The sequence below is a fragment of the Poecilia latipinna genome, unplaced genomic scaffold (genome assembly GCF_001443285.1).
Source record: "Poecilia latipinna isolate Pla-1442-1.1 unplaced genomic scaffold, P_latipinna-1.0 Scaffold2912, whole genome shotgun sequence".
Classification (NCBI taxonomy): Eukaryota; Metazoa; Chordata; class Actinopteri; order Cyprinodontiformes; family Poeciliidae; genus Poecilia; species Poecilia latipinna.
Window position 1 is genome coordinate 29090 of NW_015115528.1, and position 19350 is coordinate 48439.

General features: G+C 40.8%; 1 protein-coding gene across 13 annotated transcripts in view; it reads right to left on the reverse strand.

The window, feature by feature from the left end:
- Positions 1-19350, reverse strand: part of epb41l3b (erythrocyte membrane protein band 4.1-like 3b) — a 49235-nt gene that overhangs the window by 12545 nt on the left and 17340 nt on the right. For 4 of the 13 annotated variants that reach the window (XM_015022007.1, XM_015022004.1, XM_015022005.1 and 1 more), the window contains 16 exons: positions 19123-19227; positions 18846-18888; positions 18681-18756; positions 18237-18455; positions 16984-17071; positions 14590-14634; positions 13928-14080; positions 13128-13225; positions 11843-12018; positions 10914-11110; positions 10039-10629; positions 6481-6534; positions 5018-5053; positions 3530-3727; positions 1207-1254; positions 289-891 (listed from right to left, as the gene is read on the reverse strand). In XM_015022007.1, coding sequence (XP_014877493.1) covers positions 289-891; positions 1207-1254; positions 3530-3727; positions 5018-5053; positions 6481-6534; positions 10039-10629; positions 10914-11110; positions 11843-12018; positions 13128-13225; positions 13928-14080; positions 14590-14634; positions 16984-17071; positions 18237-18455; positions 18681-18756; positions 18846-18888; positions 19123-19227 — 2730 coding nt within the window. Of the gene's footprint in view, positions 1-288; positions 892-1206; positions 1255-3529; positions 3728-4642; positions 4709-5017; positions 5054-6480; positions 6535-10038; positions 10630-10913; positions 11111-11842; positions 12019-13127; positions 13226-13927; positions 14081-14589; positions 14635-16983; positions 17072-18236; positions 18456-18680; positions 18757-18845; positions 18889-19122; positions 19228-19350 lie in introns of all 13 variants that reach the window. The other 9 variants (XM_015022011.1, XM_015022014.1, XM_015022006.1 and 6 more) reach the window with 8 other exon arrangements.

Below are 19350 nucleotides of genomic sequence, written 5' to 3' on the forward strand. Positions count from 1 at the left end.
GAAGAACTGAAAAAAAAAAAAGAAAACTGAACAAAAGTCGGTCAGAGCTCCTGGCAGGTTCCTCATCGATGGGAGAGAGCTGCTCAAGCATGGAAAGCTGCTCAATAAAATGCAAAACAAACCTTAAAAAAAAGACTCTGGGTTAAAAAACGAGCAACAGAAAGCGGCGGTTAGCCTCCTGAGGATTATTAGCCATGCTGGGTTGTTCTGTTAAACCGATGCGGCGATGGGGGGGTTGTGGGTGGGCGGGGCATGGAGGGCGGTTTGCTTTGGGTTTTCATACAGTACCACAGCTAAGGACGCAGAAACCGTAACGTGAGTCGGACTCGACTTCGGCTGGATTCCTTCGGCTTTCTGCTGCGGCTCATCCAAAGTCTTCAGCTCCTCCACTTCCTGTGTAAACACGCCGACGAACTCTGAACTCTCCACCTTCTCCTCGGAAATCCACGACGCCATCGCTTTCTTCGGCGAGTCGACGCCTCTAGTCTGACTCACGTCGCCATTTTTAATCTCAGCTTTTCGCGAAGCTTGGCGTTTCTGCTCCTCGATGCCGTCGGTTTCCGCCAGTCCTTCTTTTTCGCTTGTTTCTTCGTCCTCTTTGTTCTCCGCCTGCTTAAAGATGATGAGTGTGCCTTTCTTGTCGGTGATGGCCTGCGACACTTCCTGTCTCACCGCTCCAGGGCTGACCTTGGTCGCTGACTTGTCCGATGCCTCTTCCTCTTCCTCCTGGGAGTCCGGGGTTTTGCCCCCCGCCTCCTCCCTCAGGGTCCCGTCCACGAAGACGTCGTCGTCCATGGTGGTGGACAGGCTAATGCCGTGGGGCCCCGAGGATCTGGCCCCGTCTGTCACAACGCTATCCGCCACGTATTTCACCAGAAATCCCGCCGCAGCCTGGGGAGAAACTCCACTCGTTGGAAAAAAGGAACGGCTCAGGTTAAAAGGACAGAGGGCGTCACGCAACGAGAACCAGGCGGACGCACAAACGCAGGCTGAGCTCCACAAGCATCCGGATACAATTTACCTTTCAATCATAAAAATATAGTTAACTTAATCTGATCAGAACGGTTGGGACTTCGGGTTTACTTTCACATCAGATTAATTCACTGGTTAAAATCATATACGGCAGGATCTGCATACTTGTGGAGCTGGAAAGACACAGCAACACGTAGAAACGTCCAAAACGCCCAGAAACAGGAAGTAGCTCACCACAGTGTCTTTAGGTCCCACTTCCTGCTTCGTCTGCTCATCTTTCGCCTGAAAGGAAACAGAAAAAGTTTGACAACATTCAAATCAAATGGGAAACATTCAGGGTTTAAATCTCCACCAGAGGCGCTGCTATTAGATCTGCACTTAAAGAAAAAAGATTATCCAGCTTTCAAAAACTGAGTTAATTTGTTACATGTAATCTAATTAAGTTTACCCAAGTAAATACATTGGGTTAATTAATTTGTCTTGTTAGACAAAGGTAAATAAATTAAGATTGGCAAACTTAATTCGATTTTATGTAACAAATTAAGTCATTTTTTAAAGTTGGAGCTCCATTTTCTTCTTTCAGTCAGTTTTAGTCAAAATGTGAAACTTATTGCTGATATTAGATTAGAGACTTTATTAGTTGACAAATTCATATGCCAACCATTTGCTGATGAGAAAATGTGACAAACCAGTAATCTAACTGAAAACACAAAGTGCAAAGTGAATTATATTGTTAAGGAACACTGTAAAAAACAAACAAAAAACACCGCGCAATGTTAATACATTTAAGAAACCTTAAAATATACAAAACCTGTGATGTGAGAATTTTTATTCAGCATTGGAAAAATATCTCGTGAAAAAAATATTTTTTTAATCTTGTAATTCCAGAAACGTCATTAGAAATTCTTGACTTTTGTTTTCCTGATAAGAGAATAGATAGATAGCTAAGAGAGGACAGACGTCTAAATCTGTCAGTCTGTTCAAAATGAGAAAAAAAGAGAACATCCTGATGCGCTTTTATCTTCATTAATACTGCAGTGACAGCTATTTGCCCAAACTTGCCCATATCTACAATCTGGGCAATAACAGAAAAGTTTAAAACAACAAACTGTGACGAAAACTGTTGAAAGTTGAACAGCGTTTCTCTCACTTTCAACACAGTTACCAACTGGATGGTTTTTAAATAAAGCAAATAAGATGTGTCTAAATAAATATGCGCAAGAACTTAAAAGCACTTCATTGTAAAAGAAAGTCTAAATGCGTCTAAAATGTTGTAAATCTGTAAATACCAGCAACTCCACAGAGAAATCTGTGAAAAACCATCATTTAACCCCAAACCGTCAGTTTCTCCTCTGCCGTTTACGGCCCTAAGGGAGTCCAAGTCGAGATTTCTGGGGCAAATCATCAGTTTCTACAGAAAACCTCTGAGAGGTGGAAATCATACCATCCAAACAAAGCAATGAAAGAAATTCGGAGCTCTTTTGTCAAACGGTCAACAGAAGCAGAATCAATAATGCCGCGCTCCGCCCATAACGGCCGCACGTCCCATTGTTCAGAAACTAAACCCGATAGACCAGCTGACGATTTGAGTCCAGATCAGTCCTAAAGTCAAACAGACAGACGGACAGACGGCTGGTCGAACCGGCAGCTACATCCCCACAAAGAGACGCCAGAATCCAAAAACACTCACATGTGATGAGAAAGAAGCGAGTCTGAGCTTTGTGTTAAAGATTTAGCTTTGGGGCTGGGCGATGAGTCGAGTTTTGGCTTTTGAAGATTTAATGTGTGGAAAATCTGGATTTTATTTTTTTTTTCCACCAACCGTCATCGGGTTCCCGTCATTCAGTGACGTCAGCACGGCCGAGGCGGCCATCTTGTTTTACAACTTTATTTGGACTTTGAATTCAGGTTGATTTTATGAATAATAGGGCCAGGACAAGGCTTTTTATTATTATTATATATAGAATAAAGTCAGAATTTTATGAGAACTGCAGTACAAAAAATAGAAAATTTAAATAAGGATGTATCAGCTTTACAGAAAATACTTAATAGAAACACTTTAGCTTTTAAAATATTAACATTAAATTATTACCATTAGCAGGACTTTATGCAAATAACTGCATTTCAAAGAAAGATCCACACAAACTGAGCTATAGTATTAATAAAAAGGGCTAGTTTTAGGTGGAATAACCTGCCAATGGAACAAGACATTTACTCATAAGTTAAAACGTTTTGCTCCACTGACAAAAACTAGTATTTCTTTCATAGATATTAGGGAATTATTTAGTTAAAACAAGCTGTTGAAAAGTTATTTGTAAGTTAGTCTTATTTCAAGTGTATTAAAGATGTTTGCACTAGATTTTGTGTTTTTACAGAGTATAAAAACTCTCGGAAATCAGACGGATTCTGATGCCAGATAGATTTACACTCCCATAAATCTGAGACCGCCACCCTAAAATATACTCTGCGATGATTCCTGCTGCCTTATTTCACTAAAGACGTCGTTCGCTGACGCCGCGCCCCACACAGACATGCCGTCGCCACGGCTGCAGCTTACGTCCTGCAGCTCCAGCGGCTCGATCATCGGGGCTTCGTCCGATCTGGGCGAGCGCAGAGGCGACGACGACAGCCTCTTCTCCCACTCCGTCAGACCCGGAGCGCCGCAGCCGCCATTGCTACCGGTCTCCAGGAAGGAGCGCTTCAGCTCGCTGATGTTGGTCTGGTGCTTGACCACCTCGGGCGGAGGCTCGGAGTCCTGCGGCCGACGAACCGCGGCACAGGGAGGCAGGGAGGGAGGGAACGAGTCAAGCTTTATATACGCAACAGCAGCTCGTAGCTCCAAACGAGGTACGAAGCAGAAAAATCTGAAAGCTGCTTTTCTCTGGGTTCCTACACACGTTCATGTCAAAACACTACGATCTTCAAGACCGTCTGCAAGTACAAGCACAAAAGCTCCATATGAGTTTTTGGCAGAAATTTCTACAGTGAGACAGCCGCATTAGCAAGCAGATGGATGGATGGAGGGATGGATACAGGAATGAATGGATGAACAACCTTATGGAAAGAGTGAATGGATGGATAGAGGGATGATGAAGCGATGGATGGATGAGTAAACACACGAATGGATGAATGACAGACGGATAAAGAGCTTTTGAAGAATGTGAAAATATAAATTTATTCTCCTTCATCTTATTAAAAGTTAAATTCTGGGTTTTTCCCAGACTGTGTAGGAACCCTGATTTCTGCAGACTTGCACCACAAATACACACACACACACACACACACACCCACACACACACACACACACACACACACACACACACATTGTTACTATGAGGGAAGTGATTTTAAAGGCTCTGCAGAGCCTTTAAACACAAAAATATAAACTTAAATGCTTGGAAGCATTTAAGACCAACTCAGAGAAAAAAAGTTAGAAAAAAAGGTTTCATGCTTTGTGTTTAACCACAACACTCCCACATCTCAAAACAAACCTATTCCAGTTTAATTTTGTTTGTTTTTAAAGAGTCTGAAAGATCACAGCAGCAGCTACTTCAAACCGCAGTCAAGAAAACCGTACGCCACGCTCTGATTGGTCCGCTCATCAGAAGTATTTTTAATTCCTTAAAAGCACCTGCATGCATATTTCAGATGTGCTCCGTTTCTTACCAACCTCTAGCATCAGATTACTGTGCCTGATAAAAACATTTTCCCCTTTTGCTCGTCTTATGAAACTATACTGCGAAAGACAGAGAAAGGGCAAAGGAGATGTTAGGCGCTGCAGTTCAACTCTTGTTTGGAGAAAATGGGAGCTTTGGCTTCTGCTGCATGGGAGTAACTAAAAGGGGGTAAAACAATCATGCCAAAAATAAACAACTTAAAGAGGATAAAATCCGACTCTTGGGTGTGGCTGAATGATAACCCAGACGAAATGGACAATTAGTTGGCTGTTTGAGGAAAACCAAAGCAGAAAGGAAGGGAAACCAATGAGTGAAAGCTGATTTTGGTTCCAGTCACCCAGCGGGGTCCCACAGCGACCCCGGTGTACCTGAGTCCGCATCTCGGAGTCTTCATCGGCTTCCGACTGACAGCAAGCAAAACGGAGAGAAGAGAGAAGGTGAGAGGAGGCAGAAAGCCGAGAGGCGAGGTTAAATCAGAAAATAGACAGAAAATAAAGAATTGAAGGGAAAAAAAGAATCATTTTTTCAGATCTGGAACACAACAAACACACAACGTCTGGCTGTTAAGGTCTTAAAGCTCCGCCTTGAGCCACGTTTCACTTTTAAAACGGACATGAAACCAAGCTGCATAAAGTCAGGTACAGGTAAAACCAGAAGTTTACACACACTGAATAAAGAGACACTTCATCACTGTCTGAAGTTAATCAGACCAATATACCAAAATTATTTCTATCACTATCATAAAAGTGCACCAAATAGAAATAATTTCTCATCCTCCCGTGGATCACATGGGTAAGTTTTGCATTTCCGTCATCATTATTTAGTGTATTTTCTCAAAACTTGGCATCATATGGGTCAGATCTGCTGTTTCTGTGCCATGCGCATCATGATCCTGCATCATATTTGTGCGGTTAGGTTTGTGCGGTTTATGCGTGTTGGGGATGCGGCTGCGTTCGTGTGGATCAGGTCCGATAATATCCAGCAGGCGCCTCCGACTAACTGACCTAAAACGTTTTGGTCCGATTTGACTTCAGACTGTTAGAAAAAAGGAGCATATGCCGATTTATTTACTTACTTCTGATTTCTATAACTTAAAATTTTAAAAGAAAATAAATGTGGTAGTTTAATTTGTCGTATGCATCTTTGCTTTTTCTTTTAAACCAAAACCAAAGCATTTTTTTAGATAGTATTTTTTTATTATTTTTTTACTTGTGCCATTTTATTACAGAATGAGGCTGTAACTTGTAATTTGGCTGGATTTAGTGCAAACTAAACAAAGCAGGAGAATTAAAGTAAATTACTTTCAACATGCTTAAACAATCTTTCCCTCAAATTTCCATTAGCTGAAGGGGACACTGTGAAAACTTTTATTATCTTTAAATCACATCTCACAGTGAGTGGAAAAACAGTGTTACGACTAAAGCATGCTACAACTTGAACCCCTATTGAGCCACGTAACAATTTGTTGCATTAAAATAAACAAAAATCCAACCGAAATCATCATGGCTGCTATAAATGGTTTTCTGCAAAATGCATTTCAGATTTTAGTTGGTAAAAACTGATGATTGAGTAGAAAAGTTTAATTTTATTGTAAAACTAATTATAGTTCATGGTATAATGTGCTTTAAAAGGAATTGCATAATAAAGGAAAGGCCCACAGATCAGTGAAATGAAACTAAAAGAACTTATAAAAAAGGAAGATACTCAAAAATAAGGAAGTGCAAAAACAGTAATATCAAAAACAAAAACAAGAGCCAAGACGTGCAGACCAACCATTTGAGTGACCTTCTTTTGCTTTTTTTTTTTTTAACTCTCTTTTTGACGTACAAACCTCTGTGGCGGTCATCTCTCCATCACAGGCAAAGTCCGTACGTTCGCTGTCGGTCTGCGATTGCAGACCAAAGCAAAACATTCCGAGATGCAAACGAGAGAAAGAAGAAGGACCCAACTTGTAAAAAAAAAACTACGTTTATAATCAACACAGATTTGTTGCTACCACACATGAGAGGCTGTCAGATGATGTCACTGATGTCAGACAAGGAGCACAGCTAAAGTCTGAAACTGACCAAAAACAACATCAACAAAAAAAGAGAAACAAAGCAAGCAGAACAGACTCAGAGGAAGCTGATCGGAAAGTGGACTGTCGCTCAATTTGTGCTGAAGAGGTTGCAACTACAGATTAGAAGTTTACATGCACTCATCTCTAAATTTATAAAGAAGCAATTTGAACTGTTGTTTTTACAGGGTGGACTGGTGACCCAGCAAACAATTTCAATGGTTAAAGAATTAAATGAAACTTTCAGGACGGCAGAGTTGGGCTGCTGTTGAATATAACAGCTGAAGTTTTACGTGAAAGGAAAAAAATGTGTCTTTGTGATTTCTGTTTCAATAACCCCATTATGAAAAGAACTGATAAACACTTTTGTTCTTAGCTTCCATAAAAAAATCTATTGAAACTTGATAAGAAAGCTAAAATATTCATGATCAGTCGTTCGTAGATGGAACCTGGAATAAACAATGCTGCTGCCTGCATGTCGGGCAAAATGACGTGTAAAAGTGGCTGTTTTGATGTGGCAGTTTGAAATGCATTCAGAATAAAAACACATTCATGGGGAGTGAGACTTCTCTGGCACAAAAAACTGAATGCATTTTAAAGCTTTATAAAGTGAAGGAGTTGTGCCCTAATGAAAGTCACTGATTGAACTAGTTTGTCTAAACCTAGAACTTGGCTTTTAAATACGGCTGACCTGCCGATTTTATTTTGTCTGAAAATCTCGCGACACCCCATCAGTGGGGCGACCATTTTTAACCACTCATGTGCAGACGTGACCCTGTGGGCCGATCTACCTAATTTTGGGTTTAAAAACTGTTATAATTATTTGTTGCATCACCTTTCCACTCTGGGAAAAAACAAATCAAGACCAAGTTATTTTAGGTTTCACTGCTCGTGATGACTGCCTGCAAACTTCTTATCAGCACTGCGTACACCTGTGGATAATTTGCAGTAAGTCATGGTATCGGAAGGAAGCTCGTCATCAGATTTGATGAGCAGATTTCGTGGCTGTGCAGTCGCCCGACTTTCAGGCCCTCCCCCTCCTCTCCATGCATGTCAACATGGCGGTGATGTGGAGGCAGCTGGCGATCCTCGTCTCTCTGCATCACTTCATTAAGTGTTTCAAAGCGAGCTGCTGGATGTGAAATAACACATCCTAACAGTGATAATCAACAGAAACATGATGCAAGTGGTGGATTTTAAAAGTGTGCAGCTTCGGTTGAGTTGGAAAGAGATGCAGGGAGACCGAGCGGAGAAATGATGTTAAGTGACAGTTAAATATGGTGTCTTACAAAACTATCCATGTAGACCAATACAAAGTTTGCAAAATTGTGAAGCGGAAGGTATAATTTTCAAAATGTTTTACGATAATATCTGAAAAGTGTGGCGTGCATTTTTACTTGCCAAACAGCTGGAGCTCAGGCAGACTGCACAGAGAGCATCTGTGAACATTGGTTAGATTTAGGTTCTAGATATCTGAAGAATCGATAATTAAAGTAACCATCAACTAATATAGTTGATAAATGGAGTATATAAGCAACAAAATAAAAATTTTCTGACAGAATAACACACTCAGATCAGTAATTAAACTAAAACTGTAATATATATATATGTACATTTTGCTTTTAAGATAAAAAAAATATCTTCTTTTTTTGTAAATATGTTCTACCCAGGACTCGTTAAGTGGCATTTTTAGTTTCACCTGGTTCAAATTCTCTACAATAATAATAAAAATCTTTTATTAAGCAACTTCTGTTATTCTATTATTGATCAGATAATCAAAACAATAATCAGCGCTACACTGCCATTCCTGCTCCTTCAAGCAGAAAGAACTGAGCTTTCGTTGATGTTAAAAGTATTTTTTACCTACAAATGACCAAGCATTCACTAAAAAAATGTAATTTTACTACATTTTAGGAAATAAATGTTTATTTTCTTATTTCTTATTTAAAAAAGGAATTTAATTTTTGTACAACTTTGCGTTGGTCACAGAAATTCCCAATAAAATACTTTATAATTTCCGGCTGCAACATGAAGAAGCAGAAATGTGAAAACATTCAGGGTGTTTGAATGTTTTTACATGATGTTGCTGTTTTCTGAGCTCTTGCTGAACAGGATCAGTCAGAAATTGGGAGATGATGCGTTAAGTTGAGATGGGTTAGGCACAAAGAAACCAAGTTATAGGAGGACTCGTCTCTAAATAACGAAAGGCCGCTTCTAAAAATCCAACCCTCCTCAGCAGAAAACCGTCTCTTCAGTAGCTGCGTTTCCATCACAAATGTGCGCAAAGTTTTTTATATTCTGATGTCGAAAAAACACAATTTTGCAATCGCGGTGTTTCTATTAAAATGACACGGAAATAAGATACTGCACACAATAAGTTATTAAAATTATTTATGCATGAGATGCATAAATAATTCAGTCGCTCATGACCCATCAGAGGAGACATCGGCGTCTTATTCAGGCACTGGAGCCACAAACCCCGCCTACTTGGGAGCGTCGTTTTGGGGAAACTGTAGAAGAGTTATGACTTCAAAACATTCGAATGACAACGTTTTATGGACTGTGCGACACTGTGGCAGCTCTAGTGGAGCCGGCTGCACATTGTGCAACGCCAGTGCCTGCAAATAAACTGCTGTGTACAAATTGGCGTAATGCGAATAAAAATGTTTCTGTGGAGGTTTGCGAAAACCATACATTTCCACATGGCTGAAAAATCACCTCATCCTAGCACAAAAGCATTTTATCAAAAAGATGGTGTTTGCATTAAGCTAATTTATTTTAGTAATTCCAATTTGAGCAATTTTATGGTCAATGGAAACACAGCTACTAACTAGCTAATGGATGGTGTCACTGACTGAGTCACATGGGCGACTCTGATGCAAGAATCAAAGCTGCCATTTTTAAAAATTTGCAACAGTGACTCATCCTCATGCCAAACCTTTTTATCGAAAACTCTGAATTTCTTTTAAATTAGCATAAAATTATTTTCAGAACTCCAATTTGGACATTGTTAAGGTCTGATGGAAACACAGCTCATGATCGTGACAAACTAAATTTGACGCCACTGCAGGTAAAACAATCCCGTGTTTGTGTCTAACCCTCTCGTCACGGTGAGGCAGCCAATCAGAAATGAGATGGCGAGACTTGCAGGTTCATCTCTGTCGGCGTGAGTGATGTGTGATGGTTTCAACAGGATGAGACGGCAGAGATGAGGCTCTGAAAGTAGGAGACTGACAGACACTGGGACACAAACGATGTCCAGGTCGGCTCTGAACGATTACAGGGCAGAATCAGGCGTGAAAAGGTCACTCTGGGGTCAGCTGGAACACACACCTCCTCTTCCTCTGAACTGTCATGGTCATGGTAGCCCTGGGCTATGGAGGCGGTCAGGGAGGCTGCCTTGGGCTCCAGGTAGCAGAGGCAGAGCGCCAGCGGGAAGGATAGGGTGAGGGCGTAGGGGACTGAGAAGGAAGTGGTGAGCAGGAAGAAGAAGATGAAGAGGAAGCAGGGGATGAGGGACGGCGACTTGATGGGGAGGAAGTTCTGCGCGCACTCTGGGACGAAGCGCATCTCGGACAGATCGGGGAAGGTGATGTAGCCGTCCTCGTCCAGGACGGAGGACAGGTCGGGCAGGTGCAGGGAGAAGGAGAAAAGCGTGCCGCCGGCACCGCGCCGCCCGCCCTGCTCCAGGCGCTGCTTGCGGGCGGACAGCAGCAGCGCCTGCTCCTCCAGCAGGGCGGCCTTGCGGTCGGCGCGGGCCTGCCGCCGCTGGCAGCCGCCGCCGCTCTTGGCCGGGCTGACCGACGACGCCCGCTTGCGGCCGCTCTCCCTGCGCCGCCGCCGCACTTTGGTCGAGGAGATGGGGGACGATGGGAGGGAAAGTTCGGAGCGCAGCGGGTCGCTGGCGTACGCAGGGGGGGGGAGCTGGATAATGTATGTGAGAAGCGAAAGGGGGGAAGGAGGCGGTGAGGGGGACACGCATGAGCACACACACGAGTAAAATGTGAGGGTCAAAGGAAGGACAAGAAAAGAAAAGCGAATTAGTAAAGCGGACAAAGGATGAGGAGCCTGACTATTGCAGAGGGTTAAGCTGAAAGCAACTGGGAGTTTTACATCAGCCATCAATAAAGAAACAAATAAACAGGAAGCAAGAAACAACAGGAAGTCTGAGTATACGCCTCGGTGAGAGCCGTTGGACAAATCTTTACCTTCGTGTCGTGTCTGAGTGGCGTCGTGGAGGCGGTCTCCGCGGCAACTTCCTGCGCATCCTCCTGCTCCGCATTCTCCTCCTCCGCCTTCTTCTCTGTCGTTACCGTGGTGATGATGTCCTCCTTGGCGATGACTTTGGGCGCCCCGTCTGCGGCGCTGCCCTTCACGGGAGTCTCATGGTTCTCCGTGATGGGAGCTGAGGAGAAAGACGGAGGAGACGGCCTTTAATCTGGGATTATCTGGGACTGCGACAGTTTTAAAGAAACAAAGACTCAGGTTTACTTTTAGCAACAAAAAAAAAAAGAAAAGAAGAATTTATGTAAACCATAAAATCAGAATATCTAAGTGATTTTTAAAGTTACAGCATTAAAAATCTATGTACTTTTCATCATGTGGGCCAAATATGCACTTTAAAAATTGAAACACCAAAAATTTAGTTTTTCTTTGTTTTTTTGTTTTTTTACCTGCTTAACAATATTTAATTCAACAAATAAAGTATTCAGAATAATATGAGATTGTAGATCCAAGACTTCAAATAGTTTTTCTTTGTTAAATGAAAGGCATCCAATTTTCTTATTATTTTCGTCTGGATTGAAGAAAAGTGAAAAAATGCTTCATCTAAACAGGATATAGGTCAGTCTTCATTTAAAAACATTTGCTGCCTTTTAATACTGCTTTAAAAGCAGATTTGGGTGAAACAAGTCAGCAGTTGTAGTTTTGTCCTAATTTGTGTAATTTTTGTGGCCAGGGGCAGGAGAGCCACACAAAATTAGTCCAGTGGCCCCAATTGGCCCCCGAGCCTCACTTTGAACACCTTTGCTCAAGAGGAAGCTGAGGAAGGCTTCTTCCTTCAGACCTCAGCTGCACTGACGCAGTAACAAACTCAAACCGAGCCTGAATGCAGAGTCTGCAGGCAGGACAATCTGACCTCCGTCTAAGCTGCGGGACATGTTGTAGCGTTTGCTGGAGGAGCGCTCAAACAGCGGCGCCGGCCTGGCGATCTGCGCGCTGGCCCTCCGTGTCTGAGCCTGGGTTCTGCCGCTGTAGCGAAACTTGGAGCCGAGGCTGAGGAACTTCTTCGGCGGCGCCTCAGGAGACACGAGCCTGTGACAAGTTACAGACAAGCGCATTAGTCAAACCAGAAATAAAACACCGATTTGAGCCACGGCAGTAAAAGCGCTCATTTAAATGCGTCTCCAGGGAGCCCCCAGGCCGACTTCGCTACGCCAAATGACTCGAGAGAACGCATTTTAGCTCGAAGCAGCAACTGTACATCATGAACTACGACGAGGCTCAGCAGAGTCTCTGCTTCACAGGAAGGAAATCCAGTACAGTGACACAAGCAGGAAAGTGCAAAGCAGGCTTGGCTCCCTCAAATTTAAATACTGCACAGAGAGAATTAATGTCATTTTACTTCATTCATATTTAAAACCCAACGTGCCTCGAAATGTATTATTTTTCAAAGTTCAGCGTATTTTATTGGGATTTTATGTAACATACCACCACAACATGTACATAAAAATCTGTGACGCACCTTTGCATTAAAAGGCCAGATTTATTCTCAGCATAAATGGAGCTGCTCTGTGTACAAATCGTGTATGGTTGTTCTTCATTTAGGGGTATCAAATTATCAGGGTTTTCTTAAATAGAAACTTTTCACGAGATAGCAAAGAAATACAGAAGTCTAGTCTTGAAGTGGCAAATGCATGAACTAGTTCTTCAGGATGACTGGTGGTGAAAAGAGGAAATCCTAGAAATGTGTTTATTATGGGACTAAAATGACATATTCTGGTCAAAAATAACAAAAAGGTTTTTTACTTTATTATTGAAGGCCAATTTAATGCAGATCAAGTTTAATGTCATCCAGGTTTTGATGTTTTCTACACCTGCATGTAATCTACCTAAAACTTTGGATTCATCAGGATTTATATGTAGATATATCTGAGTGTCATCAGCATAACAGTGAAAACATAAAAGTAATTAAACTGATCCAAGCACAGAGCCCTGTGGTACTCCACAAATAACCCTGGAGTGGGAAGAAAATTTATCGTTAAACTGGAATTTTTCTGTTGATCCATTTCATAAAATCTCAATAGAAAAGCAGGAGTTTTCTGTGGCAATGCGACAGCGTTCAAGTGGCAAAGACATTTTACCAAAACGCTACAGATGAGGCAGGTTTGGCAAACAGTTTTTAACCAGAAGTAAACTGTTACCTGAAGAAGGTGTGGTGCTCCACGCAGACCTTCCATAGCCTTTTGGCAGCGCGATGGTTTGGGAGCTTGAAACCAATCGTACTTTCAAACTGCTCAAACTGCAACAGACACAACAAAAAAATACAAACTTCTTGTTTTTATTGTCATTAAAACCCTGAAGAATATCCCCTAATCATATTACATGAACTGATTAATCGTGATTAATTGATCATTGAATTCATCGTTAACAAATTTAGTAATCAATTAATCGTTGGTGTACAGACTGCAAACAATGCCATTTGCTAAAAGAACATTTTCAGAGCTGTAATTATGCAAAGACTGAACAAAATATATTCACATTTTGCATTTAAGATAAAAAAAATTCTAGTTTTTCTGAAAACATGCTTGGCCCACCACTCAAATTACAGTTTTTGTTTCACCCCTTTTTGTGCAAAAGTGCTTAAATTGTTAAATGAAAAACCTGCAGAATGTCACAATTTTTTTTTACCCAATTAATTGACTAATCGTCAGAATATTTCATTATTAAAATGATTGGTAGTTGCAGCACTATGCTAGTTTAACTTTCTCGTTAACCATCTCAACAAAGCCCTACCTTCAAATTCAATGTCCCAATTCAACACTTAATGATTAAAGAGGCAAACCGTGATAAACTATGAAACATTAGCATTCCTACAATGTGATTTCTAGAATGTTTGACAGAGTAGTTTCCGTTTCATCCAAATTTTCACATTTTAAGAACCTCTGGGTTTAAATTTCCTGAGGAATCATGGATGACTTTAGCAGTCTGCTGCGGTTTTTACCTCGCCGGGTCGGATTTTGATGTAAAAGTTGTTCCTCTTGTAGGAGATCTTGAGGATTTTGGGCCACGCGAACCTGTTGATCCGCAGCCTGTCTCTGTAGATGAGGAGGCCGCTCGCACAAACTCCCAGCATGATCTCTACGCCTTCAGAGTCCTGCGACAACGACACGGTGAGAAAAGACATGAGCACACATCTGTTTCAGGAGGCTGGAGGAAAACCCACCCAACTGCATCACTCCCCTCTGTTACCCACAGCAAATAAACTTTCATAAACTCTTCGACATGTACGGGAAGTGTTCAGGCGTCACAGCAGGACAAAGTGGAAATGTAAAAGAAAAAGGTTTGTGGTGATGACAGGGGGTTGAGCAGGCAGGCATGGAGCGGAGTCAGGCGTGAGGTTCTCTAATCTCCTCTATGCACGCGGCGGCGACACTGAATGACGACTAGAGGGGCGCCGACCGGCAACAGTGAAGGATTTTAGGAAAAAAATAAAGATGATGCTCTTCACTGTACAAGCGTGAAATGGCTGGCTGAATCCAACGAGGGATCCGAAGTGGGAGCAACCAATCTCGAGTGATAAGTGGGTTGTGTTGTGAGGAGCCATGCACAAGTGGAAAACACACTCACTCAGGTAGTGTAAGCACATGGAAAGCGGCCTCTTACCTCTCCCTCAGCTGGAGCCAAGCTCTCATAGAGATTCCCTACCAACTTTGCATTTCATGAGAGAGGAGAGAAGACAAAAGAGGAAGCTCTTCTGATATGTACATATTTTCTTGTGTATCAAAACTGTAACTAACGGAGGCGGTGCTGATCCCCGACGTCTATTCAGTTCGATCAAAGCCACTTCCTCATCTCTGTCATCTCGTCCGCATCGCTCACGCACAGGACGATTCTGACTTTCAAAGCTCTTTTTGATAATCCGTTTTATGCTCTCTCTCTTTCCTGCCTGTTGTTCTGATGCTGCTTTTGATGCCGGTGGAAGAGAAACAGTAAAAGAATAAAAAACATAAATAAATAAAGAAAAACTAAACTAAAAAAAAAAAGTCAAGCTGGGCTCCAGATCTGCTCAGGCAAACCCACAGAGACAGCAGTGAGTCGGCCGGTGCAGAAGCAACATTAGACGATGTCAGACCAAGGGGTTACCGTGGCAGCCATGATGTTTGTCAAGCGGCTGTGCTGTGAGGCATCACAAGTAACGTTATGGGTGAAAAATGTGTGGGAAGAAACAGATGAAACATTTTTGGGACGTCTCGTATTTAGGAACGATTTGTATCGGATTTCCTGACGAACCTCAACTCTTTACATCTCACTAAGCAGGACAAATTGAAATAAGTTCGATCATTTCCATTCTGATGATTAATAATTTTTTATTAATCATCAGACATCAAAATACATTTTATTTCTGGTTTCATGAGTTGCAGGCGGTTTTTATTACTGATTTATTTATCATTTTTGCTTATCATATTTTATTTAAGATATATAAAATATCTTCTGGCTTCAGTATTAAGTGTTCCTAACAAAATTAAAGTTCATTGATCATTGTTAGGGCAAACTTGCATTATTAAGCCATTATTATTACTTTAAAATTGTCTCAAAACAACAATATTATCATTTATTGCAATACGTCCTCTGGACGCATCATGACCCAGTAAAATTTGTTATTTTGAAAGTTATTGTCTCCCGATAACAGCTGTTGGCTTACTGGGATTTTAAGTCACTCAAACGAACAATAAAATAAAATACAATAAAAAAAACTCCCTAGTTATATGCGTACATCTTGTGTAACTGGAATCTAGTCTATGTACATTATTCTTTTTTAAGTAAGCAGAAGTTTTCCACACTAACTTTAGTGTTGTTTTTTTTTGTTGTTGTTTACAAATGTTGCTAAAGAGACTGTATTGGCTGCTGCAGTTTTCCCAGACAGCTTTGGATTCAGGGAAAAGCTACACAAACAGCAGCTGAATCACTAGTTATTACATTTTATGACGTTCAAAGAAAGTGTTTCAGTTTATGAAGGGGGAGAGAAACTTTTTCTAGACGTTTTCGTCAGGAGATGATTAAGATTTTAAGCCCAATTCTAAAATCATACCAAAACAAGCAAAATAAAAAAAAGGAAAACATGCTTGTACTTTCTTTCTACTGCACCAAAAAGCTGTGCATAAATACATCGTCAGCAGGAGCACGTCTAGAGTTTCTCTGTAGCTGCATCGAGTCAGATGAATGTAGAGAAGGATGGACAGATAAGACTGCAATGAATCAAATTTAGAGAAAAACTCAATTATCCCCCACAAACAAACCAACAGAGACAATAAATACTTCAATAACGTATATAAAAAGATAAAAATGTAATTTTGCAGCCTGCCCTCATAGCGTCTTCACTTATAGCGCCAGAACAAGAGCAACACAAAAAGTGGGAGCGGTGCCGATATGCGACCAATTCTCTAAAAATCGCTGGAAAAAAACAGGCAAATGGTTGTGACCCATGAGGAAGAACATGCTAATAAAACATGTTATGTTGATGAGCATGTGATCAGCAGGTGGTGAGAGAGCGAGTCATGTAATGACCAGAGAAGGAGCAAAGAAGGGGCAGCTGGAATCGATATTAACAGAATCAATATTTGGATCAATATTTGATTTATCAAGCTATTTATTCATATTCAAGAAAAATAAGTTCCTTTCAATTTAGCTGCTTGATCTCTGGAGTCCTGACAGGTAAACTAATATAGTTTGTCTCAAATTTTAGAAATAAATTACCTAAATGAAATGCTAGTTCTGGATAAGCAATAGCAACCTGCCATTAGAAACAAACAACAAAAAGTACAAATTTCTCATGAAAATTAAGATTGTAGCTGCTGATTCTTTTCCTACACAAACAAAACCCAGAAAAGTATTTATCTGGATGACAATAACTGTTTATAACAGTTACTTTTTATGCCTTTTAAAATTAAAATACCAGAGCAGGTGCTTTTTGAGTTCATTATTAATTCACCAGTTGGCCGTTGCATTGGTAACAGAAGGAATAATAAATCAGGAGTTACCACTCTGTCGGCTCGTTACCTTAGCGTGATGGAGGTCGACCCCGTACATCGACAGCTTTTTGGCATTTTCCAGGAAGTGGATTTCGGCTTCAGCTGGTGTCATCCCCCTGCAGCAAAAACATAAGACAAATACTAGCTACCAAAATATCCTCGTGAATCAAAACAGAAAAACAATCAGTGCATGTACATTTAAAATCCGATCAGAGGCTCTATTTTATGCTGCATTTGTGCAGCAAATTAGTTTTTTTGTCTTATGGAAAGCTTCACCTCTTAAAACTGACAAACATTTGAATTACATCACTGTTACTAATCTATTTACAATTTCTTTTATAAATAAATTGTTTTAAGACGATGCACATGTAAGATGATTATTATTATTATTATTATTATTATTCGACTCCTTTCTAAGCTCTTTCTAAGAGAGTATTACACACAACTCATTATAATCCAGTGAAAATCGAGAGAGCAAGAAAAAAACCACAAAGATCATTGCTAAATACTCTATCCTTTCTAAAATGAATTTTGTATTATCTAATGTGTAAAAGCTTCATGCTGTTAAAAACTAAATCACAAATAAATCTCGGGAAACTGGATTATAAATCCTGTCCTCTGTGGATCATTTCCAAAGAAATACATTAAGTTTAAGTTACTCCTTTCAATGTATTAAGTGTATTTTTTTTGTACTTAGACCAGTGATGTCCAAAGTGTGGCCCGGTGGCCGTTTGTGGCCATCTGGATAATTTTATTTGGTCTCTCGTCCATAATTCAAGAATGGAGCGAATTTGGGATTAATTTGAGAGTTTTACAGACAAATAAAATCTTCTTAAGCATTTAATAACTTAGATTCAGGACAAAGTATTTTCCTGTGTTAATATTCCCGTTTTCATTGGTTATGCTTTGCTAAAACCAGCAAACGCTACATGTTTGCTGCAAAAAAAGGGGAAAAAAGCTTTGGAATCTGTTTTTATGTCATTTAAAACAGCAACTGTGAAAGAGGATGTGTATAAATTGGATCAACAATGATTTACAGATTCCAAATTAAACTACTTTGCTGTATGATAATAGTATCTATGCAGTTTAATACTGAAGAGATGAAAACAACAAATGTCTTAAGAAATAAGTCTTTAATTTAAAAAACAAAACATGGCCATCGAGTGCTCTTCACTTGGCAATATTGGCCCAAATGGCGAAAAGTTTGATTACTGACTTAATCAATAAATGCTTTCATTAATAAAGCATAACAAAACCACGGCTAAAGAGTCAGACACCAACTTGTAGGTCTTGTGGAGCTCCATGACCTTCTCCTCCAGCTCTTTGGTCTGGTTGGGCGCGAAGCGGATTTCGCTGATGTAGTCGCTGCCCAGCTCGTCCAGGTCGTAGTCTCCGAGTTCAGACTGCACCGTGTAGGAGCCCAGCAGCGTGTGGGTGGCAAAGGAACAAGGCAGGCGACCCGAAACAACGTCATCCCTCAGCTGCAAACACAGGTAGTACCTGGGAGGAATTAAAGACAAGCAGGTTTCAATCCACAGCGGTATTCTCATGTCGAACTCGGTTTAGCTCAAGCTCCAGAACAGTATTAATTACTTTTAATTAACTGCACCATGGACTGTGGTAGTCACTCAAATTCTCTTCCTAACAGCAGAATAATTAGTCCTAGAAATCAGTAGTAATTAGAAAACATGATACATGACCTTTGTAAATCAGCAGCTGACTCACCTTGTTAAGTCCTCTCTCAGTTGCGACGGGTCCGGCGGGTAAAACTTGACGTTAAAAGAAAAGTTCCAGGGTCCGTCTGCGACGCAGAAAGAGTGAGAGATAAACCACAGTTAGGATTTAGCAGGTTAGTGGTACAACAGGTTAGTCACTGGGATTTGGACGTACTCCGGATCTGCTTCTTAAGCTCTTTGGAAGGGTCCAACCAGTTCTGCAAAACCACATAAGAAAAAAGTTACAACCAGTTTCTACACAAATTACATAGAGACGTACTTCTTAAAAGTAGGAGATCTTAACCAGTGTGTCTCACTGACTTACTTTCAAAATCTAATCGAGGAAAAGTTACTGTACTTCAGCTTGAATTAATACGTTACAGCTTGTGAACAACTTTATAGTTTCATAAGGGTGGAAGGAGGGAATCACAAGTTAATTGTTTTCAGATTACCTTCTGACTCTCTACGTCTCTGTATGTGATGCCAAAGTAGTCCTTCTCCAGCAGGTTCAGGTGTTCACACACCTTATCAAAGAGCACTTGGCCTTTGGCTCGTTTCTGTGAGAAGAAAACCAAAAACTTGTTTTAAACTTGTATCAATTCATATATATCCTTGAAATAAAAAATACAGTTTCATCCAGATTTTGAGGGCAATGCAACTTATTTAAAGGTGACCTATTA